The following is a 12,716-nucleotide window of genomic DNA, read 5'->3' on the forward strand; positions in this document are numbered from 1 at the left end:
ACAGGCCACGCCCACCGCGAGGACACGCCCACGTCACGGGGACACCACGTCCGTGTCACCAGGACACGCCCATGACGCGCCCATCCACGCCTCGGGGACCCGAACCGGCACAGGGACCGGGACAGGGCCACCCGCGGTGTCACTGCCCGCGCCAGGGGACTGGGGGGACCCGGCCGGGCTGCAGCCCTGTCCCCCAGGGTCCCAGGGGGTCACTGGTCGGGTGACATCCCCTTGTCCCCCAGGGCTGCCCGGGTCCCAGGGGGTCACTGGTCGGGTGACATCCCCTTGTCCCCCAGGGCTAGCCGGGTCCCAGGGTGTCACTGGTCGGGTGACATCCCCTTGTCCCCCAGGGCTGGCCGGGTCCCAGGGCCGTCACTGGTCGGGTGACATCCCCTTGTCCCCCAGAGCTGGCCGGGTCCCAGGGCGTCACTGGTCGGGTGACATCCCCTTGTCCCCCAGAGCTGGCCGGGTCCCAGGGCGTCACTGGTCGGGTGACATCCCCTTGTCCCCCAGAGCTAGCCGGGTCCCAGGGTGTCACTGGTCGGGTGACATCCCCTTGTCCCCCAGGGCTGGCCGGGTCCCAGGGGGTCACTGGTCGGGTGACATCCCCTTGTCCCCCAGGGCTGGCCGGGTCCCAGGGCGTCACTGGTCGGGTGACATCCCCTTGTCCCCCAGGGCTGGCCGGGTCCCAGGGCGTCACTGGTCGGGTGACATCCCCTTGTCCCCCAGGGCTGGCCGGGTCCCAGGGCGTCACTGGTCGGGTGACATCCCCTTGTCCCCCAGAGCTGGCCGGGTCCCAGGGCGTCACTGGTCGGGTGGCATCCCCTTGTCCCCCAGCGTTGGCTAGAGGGATGCCATCAGGGTTGCAGTCCTCTGTCCCCCAGGGACCCCAGGGCATCTGCAGCTCTCTGACCCCCCAGGACAGGCAGGTTTACGGGGGACCCCAGAAAATCTGCAGTCCCCAGGGACCCCAGAAAATCTGCAGCCCCCTGTGACCCAGGGCTAGGTGGGTTTTGAGGGGACCCCAGGAGCTCTGCAGCCTCTGTACCCCAAAAGAGGCCAGGGGGAGCATGGGGCCAGCAATAAGGTGACACACCAGGGAAAACAGCCTTGCCACAGGCAGGGAGCACAGAGGGAAAGCTTTCCAGTTCAAAAATAAAAATAATTTTAAAAAATGGTTTCACACTAAACCTGGTGTCCCTTGGATTCAGCAGGAAGGGTGGAAACCTGCTGCTGCCTGCCCTCCCAGCTGAGCCTCCCACCTGCAGCTCTGTCAGGCTGAGTCAGCTGGGCCTTTTCAGGATGAAACCTCCCACCAGGACAGAAAGATCCCTGGTTTCAGCAGAATTCCCTGTGCAAGCCTGCCAGGTGCAGGAGGATGTGCTGCTGGAAGGCACCCACAGCTGGGCCAGCCCTTCAGCACCTCACCTGTCAGTGGGGCCCACAGCAGGGACTCCATAAATCATCTGTGGGAGGGCTGGGGACAAACCTTTTCCCAGAGGAGCAACCACCCAGGCTGACATTTGGAGCTGCTTTTATTCAAAATAAGACCTGTGCTGCTTTTCCTGAGTTGGAATCATGGAATCCCAGAATGGTTTGGGTTAAAGGGGCCTTGAAGACCCTACCACGGGCAGGGACATCCCACCCCCTACCATGGGCAGGGACAACTTTCACCACCCCAGGTGCTCCAAGCCCTGTCCAGCCTGGCCTTGGACACTTCCAGGGATCCACAGCTTCTCTGGGCACCCTGTCCCAGGCCCTCCCCACCCTGACAGAGAACAATTCTTTCCCAATATCTAACCTAACCCTGCCTCAGCAGCAAAATGCAAATGTAAAGACAAACAGGTCCAGCCAAACCGGGGCTGTGGGCCGGCACTGCGTGTTCCCCACCAGCAGCTGCTGCAATGAGGTGACACAAGCCAGCCCTGAGCTGCTCTTCCCATGCCTCAGGGGCAGGAGAACGGGGGAAATGACCAACAGACCCAGCTGGTTTCACAGCCACAGCTTTTCCTTCCACCCCAAATTTTCCCCATTCCCAGCTGGTTTCACAGCCACAGCTTTTCCTTCCACCCCCAATTTTCCCCATTCCCAGCTGGTTTCACAAACCAGAGCTTTTCCTTCCACCCCAATTTTCCCCATTCCCATCTGGTTTCACAAACCAGAACTTTTCCTTCCACCCCCAATTTTTCCCCATTCCCAGCTGATTTCACAAACCAGAGCTTTTCCTTCCACCCCCAATTTTTCCCCATTCCCAGCTGGTTTCACAAACCAGAGCTTTTCATTCTACCCCCAATTTTCCCCATTCCCAGCTGGTTTCACAAGCCAGAGCTTTTCCTTCCACCCCCAATTCTTCCCCATTCCCATCTGGTTTCACAAACCAGAACTTTTCCTTCCACCCCCAATTTTTCCCCATTCCCAGCTGGTTTCACAAACCAGAGCTTTTCCTTCCACCCCCAATTTTCCCATTCCAAGAGTGCTGGGGCTGCAGCTGGGCAGTGAATTCTCATGAAGATGATGGGAGAGGAGATCCCCAAAAACTCCAGTGATGCCCACAGGGCTGGGCAAGGTGCCAGAGGGGTCTGGATCTCCTGAGGGCTGGAAGGGGCTGGCACAGAGCTTGGAAAGCTCAGAGCGCTCACCAGGATGGAGCAACCACCCAAATATTTCTTGCCATAAGGAGCCAGCACAGCAAACGCGAGGTTTTCCCGGGCTGAAAGGAAAATCCTCGTGTGGACAGAGGCAGGATGAAGCCGGAGAGGCGGTGCTGGAGGGAGATTGTGCGGAGGGAGCCGGACGGGGGATGGCAGCAGCGAGCCGCGGCCGAGGAGCGGCGGCACCACTGCGGCTGAGCAGGGCTCGCCTTTGTTTCGTGGAAAAAATAGCAAAGTTTGGGCTTATGTCATTCCAAACTTCTCCCGGCACCAGCTGGGAGATGGGGAGGTTCCTTCCAGCTGTTAGTTTGGTTTTTGTTTTTGGTTTTTTTTTTTCCTTTTCCTACAGCGTCTTTTCCTTTCTCCCTTTATGTTTTGCTGATGGTTTCATTGTTTTTTTTGGTTTTTTACCTTTTCCTTTTTTTTTTTTTTTCTGAATATTTTGGCTATTTGACGACCCTCTTCCCCCTGTCCTGGCCAGGGTGAGGGGTTCCTGTGCCCAGCAGGACACAGCTGGAAAGACCCCAGGAATGCAGGAGCAGCTCGCAGCTCCCCCCCAGCTCCCAGCGAGGCAGCCGGACTTTTCCTCGCCCTAGAACAAAGCACCCCATTGTTCAGGGAAAATGGGAAGGAAAGCGTGACGGAGCAGCCAGAGCCAAGCCGGGAGGGTGTTCCTGCAGGAGCCGGGCACCCACGGCCTCGCACAGGGGTCACCCACCGCCTGCCAGCCGCTGCCCCTGATTTTGGGTGGCTCCGTGCCAGCCGCGGGTCCATCGGTGGCTGATGTCCTGCTATCCCCGTGTTTCCCACGTGTCCCGATTTTTGTGACGTTGGTTGAGCCGAGCTTTCCTTCCTTCCGAGCTGGCTGTAAATGCCATCCTGGAGCCCAGCTGCTCTCTGGGAAGGGGGCTCCAAAAATAGGCGGGAGGGTTCCTTGTCTGGCACGGCTCCGGGGCTCCCCAGAAAGGCGCTTTTCTCCTGTGGGAAAAATAAAATCAGGATGCCTCTGCTAACAGCTGGTCCTAAAAATGAGTCAGGAATTTGCGCTGGGATGATTTGCAGCGCTCCTGAGGTGGGGGGGCTGCATGTGCCTGTGGGATGGGGACATGGGGACACCGAGCGTGCTGCTGTCCCCCTCGCCCGCCCGTGCACGCGTGTGGCCCGTGGCTTTGTTGGGGGACGGGGGGGACTTTTTGGGGGCTGTCGCTTGGATTAGAGAGGCAGGAGGAGGAGGAGGAGGAGGAGGAGGAGGGTGAGGGGGATAAAGGTCCTGGCACTCGCCGGGCTCGCAACAAAACAAAGCACCAGATGGTTCCAACTTCAGCATAATACGCGGAGAAAAAGTGTTTGAAGCGGGGATGGAAAAGCAAATGTGGAAAGAGAGGGAGAAAGGAAAGAAAGAAAAACCCTCAGCAAGTGTCAGAGCAGAAGAAAGCGGTGGAGAAAAATGGCAAATGTTAAAAACCCAGACAAAAAGCCCTTGGCCGGCACAAAGCCACGGCTGCTGACATCTGTCCGGCAAAGGGCCCCTTCCCTCTGGTGTCACCTCGCCTTGCTGCTGTCACCGCGGGGACACGGCCACATCCCTGGACAGGGCTGTGCTGGGGACACTGTGCCATGTCCCACAGCCGGGGCACTGCCCCCGGGGCAGGTGGCAGTGAGGTGCCAGGTGATGTGCAGCAGAGCTACCCCTAAATATTTTATTACAATATTTTATTACAATACTTTTGGAGCTCTTTACGCTGTCACCTCACGCGTCCCAGATGTCCTCGTGTGGTGGCAAACCCACCCGTGGCTCTGCTGTGGGGTTTTAAGCCTGGTTTATGATCTGAGCGAGGTTTTTGTGTTCCCCTCGCTCCTCCCCACGAATTTCTCGAACCCGCACACCAGAGCCGCCTCGAAAAAGGGAAGAAGGCTAAAAAGTCATGTCGCCCGCGACATTTTCACCAAAAAAAAACCAGCCAAATAATCTCATGCAATTGCTAGAGAGCGGATTGCAGCGTGGGTGGAACCCCCTAATAGCAATCAGAGAATCCACAAGCCTTGGGGACCGCCGGCTTCCTGCGGCTCGGCTGGCGCGGAGCAGGAGCGTGGGCGGGCGGCGGCTCCGGCTCCCGGCCGGGACTGCCGAGCTCCGAACCAGGGCTGGAGCTCTGCTGGAGCTGTGGCTGCTGTGTCACCGCCCCAGGGCTCCCCTGCTCCTGCGCTGGCTCCTGGGGAAAAAGGGGGCCCTTGGTTTTGTCACCCCCCCCCCCCCAAAGAAAGTGAGGGGCACGGGTGGGACAGTGCAGAGCCACCACCGGGGCTGGGGCGGTGGAAGGGGTGGATGTCACAGCACAGCAGCTGTCCTGTGTCACGGTGATACAAGGAGAGTCGGGACGTTGTCCCCCAGGCCCAGGGATGGCGGGGAGCTGCGGTGTCATGTCCCCAAGGCGGGGGACAGTGGGGTGACATGATACCCTGGAATGGCAGGGAGCCAGGGTGCCACGTCCCCAGGGCGGGAACAGCGATGTGCTGCTGTGACCTTCGGGCGTGGGACAGCCCAGGTGACGTGCCATTGTTTTTCTGGGACAATGAGGAGCTGCAGGGCCGTGTCCCCAGGGGTGCAGGACAGCGTGGAGCCGGGATGATGCCACCTTGGGGGACAGGACAGTGGGGAGCCGGGGTGATGCCACCTTGGTGTATAGGACAGCAAGGACTCCGTGGTGTCCACTTGGCTTGAGGGAGGATGAGAACCTGCGTGATGTCACTGTGGGGGACAGGGCACTGGGGAGCTGGGGTGATGCCACCCTGGGGTGCAGGACAGTTGGGTGATGCCATCTGGGGGACAGGATGGAGCTGGGGTGATGCTGCTCTGGAGTACAGGGCAGCAGGAGCCAGGGTGATGGGGACAGCCCATGTCCCCGTGGGGTGCAGAATGATGGGAACTCAGGTGATGTCACCCTGGGGGAGGGGACAGTTGGGAGCTGGGCGATGCCGCCTTGGGGAGTGCGATGACAGGAACTGTGGTGATGCCATTTGGGGGGATGGGACATTGAAGAGCCACTCTGAGGTGTGGGACAGTGGGGACCGTGGAGAGCTGGGCTGATGCCACCCGGGGGTGCAGAACAGCAGGGAGATGGGATGATGTTCCCTGGGGTGCAGGATGATGGGAACCGAGGTGATGCCATCCGGGGGATCAGGACATCGGGGACCGAGGGTTATGCTATCTTGAAGTGCAGGACAACGGGAAGTTGGGGTGATGTCACCCTGGGGGACATAAGAGCAGGAAGTTCAGGTGATGCCACACGAGTGCAGAACAGCGGGGACACGTTGGTGGCCCAGGGATGCGGAGCACCCCAGCAGACCCCCGCAGCCGTCCCTTGTACCGGGGGGCGTTCCCGGGCGGTGCCGCACAAAGGCCGCCGGTCCCCCCGCCCCGGGGCCGTCCCGCACCCCCGGGGCCGCCCCCGAGCCTCGGCCCAATAAACGCGGCCGCATTTGAACGCGGCGCCTCCCCCGGCCCCGCAACGCTCCGAGCGCTCCGCCAGCCCCGCCGCGCCCGCGGCACCGGCAGCCGGTGAGGCCGGGACGGGCGCGGGGGCGGCTGCGGGAACGGGGGAGGGAAGGGAAAAGGGAAAGGGAAGGGGCATCAGCGAGCCCCGGGTGCGGGGGGAGCGCTGAACGCCCCGGTCCCTCCTCCGCGGGCGGTGCCGGGGCCCAGCCCGCCCCTTCCCGTCCCTTCCCGGCGGGGCCGGCCGCGTGTGCGGGGCGCCGGGACGGGCCGGCGGGGAAGGGGCGCAGCGGCGAGGTGGGTGCCTGGGGGAGAAGGGGGTCTGGAGGGCGGGGAGGTGCTGCAGGGAAAGGGTGAATGCTGGAGGGATGGAGTGCTGGAAGTGGGGGGATGCTGGAGGAAGGGGGTGATGGGGATCGGGTTAGGGTTATAGGTTTGCTTCCTCGTAGCCGCAGGGCGCGGTGGTGGTTTCAGGGGTGGCTGTGAGTGGGTGACACCCCAAAGCTCCCAAGGTCCGCTCGGTGTTGGTGGCAGTGGTCCCGCGGGGTGACAGATACCTTGTGCCGCTCGCCCTCCTGCCAAGGGCACCCCATCCCTGCTCCCGGAGAGATGCTCCGAGCGCTGGGAGCGGGTTCTGGACAGCTCTCGCCGGGCTGAGCCCTGGAAGCAGCCGGCTGTAGCTGGAGGAATTAATAACAGCAGTTGTTTTGTCATCGGCAAAGCTCTCGTTGTCACCAGGGTGGCAGACAGCATCTGCTGTCTGGTCCCCAACCGTGGGCCCGTCTCCCTTGGAGCATCCCTGTAGGGATGGAGCCGAGGAATGCCAAAATCCGCAGCCCAGGAGCACCCAGTGCTGGGATTTTGCTGGGTGCCTGGGTGACAGTTTGGGTGTATCCTGCTCCTCTTCCTCATGTGCTCCCCAAAACGGAGCCGAGGGAGGCTCTGGGCTCGTTTTCACCGTGATTCAGCAGAGCGGGGCAGCTCCGAGCTCCGCGGGAATTCCCGGATCCCGCATTTCCCTGGATGAATTACCGGCTCGCTTTGTTTACTCCTGAAATAATCAGCTTTGTGCCTCCACCTTGGGCTTTATCGCACCCGGGGCTCCCCGAGTCACTGCAGAGCGACTCCAGCCCGATTTGCAAAATCAAACCAGATGGGCGCTTTGTTTTTCCTTACGGAGGGAAGGCTGGGAGTGAAAAGCCCTATTACAATGCAAATACCGGGCTGGCGTGAATATTCAAACCGCTGCGCTGCTTTGAAGCTCTTTACATAAATTTATAGTGCTTTTATAGCCATCGCTGCTTTGCTAATCTGGAGCGGAGCTTGGTTAACAGAGTCGCTGCTCTCTGCCAACTTTGGGGGCTCTGGGGGTGTTTTTTGGGGGTGTTTTGAGGTGCAGAGGGAAAATTAGGAGCGTGGTCAATGGGGAGGAGGAGCTGCCAGCTGTAAGGCTGACTCTGGTGGTGACCCTTGAAGAGCTGGGCGTGCTGTCAAGTGATTTACTGACATTGAGGTGCTTCATTGTCCTTTTGGGTTTTGTTTTTCCCTTTGGTTTCTCGGTGTGGCCCTTTGTGGGGCTGCTGCTCTAGGAAGGGACCGGGCATTACAAAGTGAGTTGAGCTGGAAATTGTCCTGACACGGTGTGGGGATTTTGGGGTGGGCACAGGGACGGGGCACCGAGCTCTTCTCTCTGGTGACCAGTGACAGGACCCAGGGAACAGCTGGAGCTGTGTCAGGTTTAGGTTGGATTTCAGGAAAGGTTCCTCCCCAGAGGGTGCTGGCACTGCCCAGGCTCCCCAGGGAATGGTGACATTCCCAAGGCTGCCAGAGCTCCAGGAGTTTGGACAACACTCCAGGGATGCCCAGGGTGGGAGTTTTGGGGTGTCTGTGCAGGGCCTGGAGCTGCACTGGGTGATCCCTGTGGGTCCCTTCCAGCTCAGGGAATTCTGTGATTCAGCAGAGCTGCTGTGATGGATGAGATGGTTCATTAGGGAAGGAGATAATGAGCGTGAGACAACCTCAGCTCTGGCTTTCCAGCAAGGGCTCCAAAGTCTGCTTTTGGTGGCTGCTGGGCATCTCCTACAACCCCCAGCATTAACACCTGGGCTCCTGGTGGGTTTTGCCAGCTGTGTTCACATCACCCAGGTTGTCACAGGTGCAGTGGGAAGGGAAAGTTGCTTTAAAGTGCCCAGGTGTGGCCGTGCTCTCAGCTCAGGGGGGACACTCGGGGCAGTGACATCCCATGGAATAGGTGCTTGTGTTCTGGAGGTGGCCACAGGAGGCTGCCCTGCTGGGTAATTACTGCTAATTACCAGGCCCTCATTTGAGTGAGGCAATCAAGAGGAGCAGTAAAAACATGACTTCAGTGGAGGGCAGGGATAAGGGCAAGGTACCCATAGCCCTGGTCAGTGATGCAGCCCATCCCCAAAATCCCAAAATCTCCCTCTTGTGCAGCAGCAAGTGTGATTTTGTATTGTCCTAGTGGAAGCCCCTGGCTGGGGGTTGACATGAAGTGGCCTTTAAGGTCCCTTCCAACTCAAGTAATTCTGGGATTCTGTCACTCATACTGTTTACAAACACCCCCCCACCCCCCCCCCAAAAAAGGAATTGTGCTAATTGTGCTGGTTTTCCTTGCTGATGCCATTGATTGACCAATCTGTGTCTTCATTAGCTCCAGGCTAAAGTTGATATCGATTCCAGGCACTTAAATATGCGAAGCAGTAATTACTGTTTAAGCCTACATTGTTTGAGTTAAATTTAGCTGAGAATTTAGTCCTATCAGGCCCCTACATTGTGTGCCCTGAAGGTTATCTGGCTCTCAGGAGGGCTGGATTTAAAAGCAGGAAAGAAATGCCGGTGAGAACTTCCTCTCTTCATCATCCCGGAGCGCTTTGCTTCCCCGGGCTGGCAATAAGGGGAATAGAAATAAGGAATAACGTGGTGCTGACTGTCCTAAACATGCACTTTTCAGCACTCTCTGCTCAAGCTGGTCATTCTGGGGGGCTTGAAACAGCACAGAAGGGCAGCAATAAATCTGAACAAAGTGATGCCCTGTGCAGGGACCATCCCCTCTCCTCCTGGCGGGGGACCGGGCAGCCCCTGCTCAGCTGCTGCCTGCCCCTATTATCCCTGCTGCATCTCAGCTGCTGGCCCATCTGGAGCAGGGATGAAAGGCTGCCCTTTCATTCGGGCTTTGTGTGCCTCTGCCGGGTCCCCCCTTCCCCGGCACGGCTGCTGGATGGAGGTGGCAGCGCACGCCGGGGCTCTTGATGCTGCTGACCTCATTATTCTGACTGCTGCCTGATGCCAGCTCCTCAGGTAGGAAGGAGCCTTTGGGTGGTTTTTTTTTCACCCCCCCCCCCTCGCTGTGGAAGCGCTGCTGAATAATTCAGGCAGGGGGAGGCATCTTGGGTCACCTTGCGCAGCCGGCTGCGTGCCGGAGCCGCCTGCCTAAGATGGAGGTTGAGCAGGATTGCGGGATCGCCGGGCTGCTGGCAGCTCCCCGGGCCATCTGACAGCAGGTAGGCACCCAGCCCTGGCCTCCCCGCTGCTTCCTGGCCCTGGGAAACAGGGAATGCCTTCCCCAGGCTCTGCAGGGATGGTTGGTTCCTCTGAGCTCTGGTTGTCCCCTCGGCGTAGGGATGTGTCGGCTGCCCTCGCCAAAAACTCACCTGGGCTGTAGGGCAGGTGTGACCCACACCCCTGATGCCCTTTTCCTTTAGGGATTGGGCTTTTCCTGCTGGATTTCTGGGGCTCCCAATGCTCAGGGTGAGTTTTAGGGCTCTGTGCTGTTGTGGCACTGAGAGGGGTGATCCCAGTGCTCCAGCAGCAGGGATGCTCAGGGATATACTGGGAGGTGGCATTTAGCTCTCTGCCCTAACTGGGAGAACTGGTTCTGGTCAGGTGCTGGAGACATCTCTGGGGGGGCAGGAGGTGGCTGACCCTGAAGATAAGAGGTTCAGAAATGCTTGGGAAGCTCTGTGGGGTGGAGTCATCTTTGCTGGAGGCTTGGCTGTGAGTTTTGGGGGTGCTGGAATGTGCAGGCAGGGCTCCCTGCCACCAGGATCCAGCCACTGTCGAGCCCTGGGGGTGCAGGTGGGAAATGGGGTTGCTGGTGTGGGAATGGAAACAAGTTTGTTGCCTTCCTCCTGCTCACAGGCACCTGAGTTTTTGGGAGCTGCCTCCTCCTCTGTGCCCCAGGTTAAATGTGTCTGTGCCCTCCCTCCTCCTCCCAGCGCTTGGGCGCCGTGAGAAATCAGCTCAAGAGGGATTTGGGGGGAAAAAAATAGGACAGGGAGGGTGTGAGGCTCAGGTGGAAGGGTTGTGTCCATCCCTGGAGTGTCCAGAGTCATCCCTGTCTGTGGCAGGGCAGGAGGAAGGACAGCCAGGCTGGGCTGTCCCTGTCCCCTGGGCTCTGTGTGCTCCACCAGCCCTCAGCAGATGTGGGATCCAGAGGATGCTCTGCCCTGGCATCTGCTCCTGCAGCCAGGGAAATCAAGGACACAGCTGCTGCAGTGCCTGCCCTGGAGATTTCCTGGCTGGGCTGGGCAGGGCAGTGGAACTGGGCTGCAGCTGGAGCAGCTCTGGGATGTCCAGGAGTGCTGCTGGTGGCCCAGGGAGCCACGAGAACCCTGTGAGGAGCTGGGTGGGGAGGGGGCTGGGTAGGACCCCCTGTTTTGGGAAATGTGACCTGACCCCCAGCAGTCACAAAACCAGAATTCCCACAGCTGGCTGGTGTGGGGTCATGGGTGAGGCTGGCCAAGCATCCTGGGGTGCCCAGCTGGGTCCTTGGGACACCAGCTGCAGTGCCCATTGTCCCCCAAGCCTGTTGTGCCCCCAGGGTAGTGGCACATCCACACCCAGGCTGTGTGGTGGCACTGGGTGACACTGCTGCCACCCAAAGCCAGCCAGGAGCCCTGGGCCAGGCTGAGCAAATGGCTCCAGCCAAATCCTTCATTTCAGACAGGAATTTCCTTCTACTCCCTGCCAGAACAGCTCCTGGGGCTGTGAGCAGGATGAGAGGGGTGAAAACTTGACTTGGAGGGGAAGGTGAAGACCTGGGGCAAATTGGGTCTGGGTTTTGTGTGCCTGCTGCAGGACACAGGTGCATTTTGGCTGTCCCCAAGGTGCTCTGGGTTTGCTGCCTGTCAAACCCTTCTGAGCCTTCAGCCAGGGAAACACCTGAGGGAGAGCAGCACAGGCAGCTCTTGGCAGCTGGGCTTGATCTCGGAGTTTTACTCCAAGTTAAAGCATTCCATGATCCCAGCTGTGGGGCAGGGGGGTTGTTGTGCTCCTGGAGGGGGTGGGCATGGTGGGAGCTGCCCTGAAGGGTTTGGGCTGGGGTCTCCTGCCCTCCCCTCCTCAGGCAGGGCCCCACTGCAGCTGCTGAGCTGTTCTTGGCTTGTTTCTCTGCTCACCAAAGCCTCACCTGCAGCACCTGGGGATCACTGGAGCTCCAGGGAGCAATTTAGCTGCTGCAGCTGAGCCAAACGAGCTGACAGGAGCAGTGTCAGGTGGCACACGGGGACAGGGACCTGCCACCTGGGCTGTCCCCTCCTCAGGGTTTGGCTCTGCAGGCTTTTTCCCCTGGCTCTCTCTGCTCTGTGACTTGCTGGGAGAGGCTGGAGCAGTGGTGGAGCATTAATGCAACCAAACCCAGCCTGGTGGGCACTGCTGTGGCAGCCCTGGGGGTTTTCTGCTGTCCCATGCCACCGAGGGTGACCTGTCCCTTCTCTTCCCCATCCCCCAGGTGAGTGTGGCAGGCTATGGGATGGATGAAGCTGAGCAGGACCAGTATGAAGCTCGCCTCAAGGAGCTCTTTGACAGCTTTGACAGCACAGGCACGGGCTCCCTGGGGCAGGAGGAGCTCACTGACCTCTGCCACGTGCTGCACCTGGAGGAGGTGGCCCCAGCACTGCAGCAGACCCTCCTGCAAGGAAACCTCCTAGGCAGGGTAAGGAGCTGGGGGGGATGGAGGGGGCAGATGCATGGGGTGGTTTTGGGGAGAGACTGATGTGTGGGATTTGTGTGCATCCAGCATTGCTGAGGCTCTGGTGCTGCAGGACTGCTGGGGTCTGCTCAGCAGGGTGGGCACAAGAGCAGAACTGGTGATGGCAGGGGAGGGAACTGCTCTGTCTGCCCTCACTGGAGGTGGTCTGAAAGTCAGGAAGCCCCACTTTGGGCTGAGCCTTGTGCCCTGGTGCTTTCCCAGGGCCAGAGCAGGTGCCAGGTCTGGCTGCCCTTGGCTCACGCTGTGCCCGTGCCCCCAGCGCTGGTTCCTGGGTCACCTCCCCAAACCAGCTCAGCAGGTGCTTAGACAAGCTCTGAGCCACTTGGGGTGGGACAAAGCCCTAAATCCAGGGCCTGAGCCTGTGATTTACTCTGGCTTAAGCTGCAGTTAGGCTGGCAGGGCCATGTGCAGTCACGGATGTCTCTCTAAGGGAGAGAATATTGTCCCAGGCTGTCTGAGCCACCTTTGCCTGCTCTTGGTGGCTTCCCAAAGCCATCTTCCATTGTGGTTGTACCTTTATGGAGTTAAATCCCAGGGCAGTGAGCAGGAGCTGCTTGCCCTT

At 59.6% G+C, this 12,716-nt stretch overlaps 1 protein-coding gene across 4 annotated transcripts in view; it reads left to right on the top strand.

The window, feature by feature from the left end:
* The first annotated feature begins 6,154 nt into the window (after positions 1–6,154).
* NIN (ninein) overlaps positions 6,155–12,716 on the top strand; it is a 66,502-nt gene continuing 59,940 nt past the window's right edge. For 3 of the 4 annotated variants that reach the window (XM_030240339.2, XM_050975444.1, XM_050975443.1), the window contains exons 1-2: positions 6,155–6,210; positions 11,894–12,097. In XM_030240339.2, coding sequence (XP_030096199.1) covers positions 11,915–12,097 — 183 coding nt within the window. In that variant the 5' untranslated portion in view covers positions 6,155–6,210; positions 11,894–11,914. Of the gene's footprint in view, positions 6,211–6,375; positions 6,442–11,893; positions 12,098–12,716 lie in introns of those variants that run through there. The other variant, XM_030240338.2, reaches the window with a different exon arrangement.

Source organism: Serinus canaria, chromosome 5, assembly GCF_022539315.1.
Source record: "Serinus canaria isolate serCan28SL12 chromosome 5, serCan2020, whole genome shotgun sequence".
NCBI lineage: Eukaryota > Metazoa > Chordata > Aves > Passeriformes > Fringillidae > Serinus > Serinus canaria.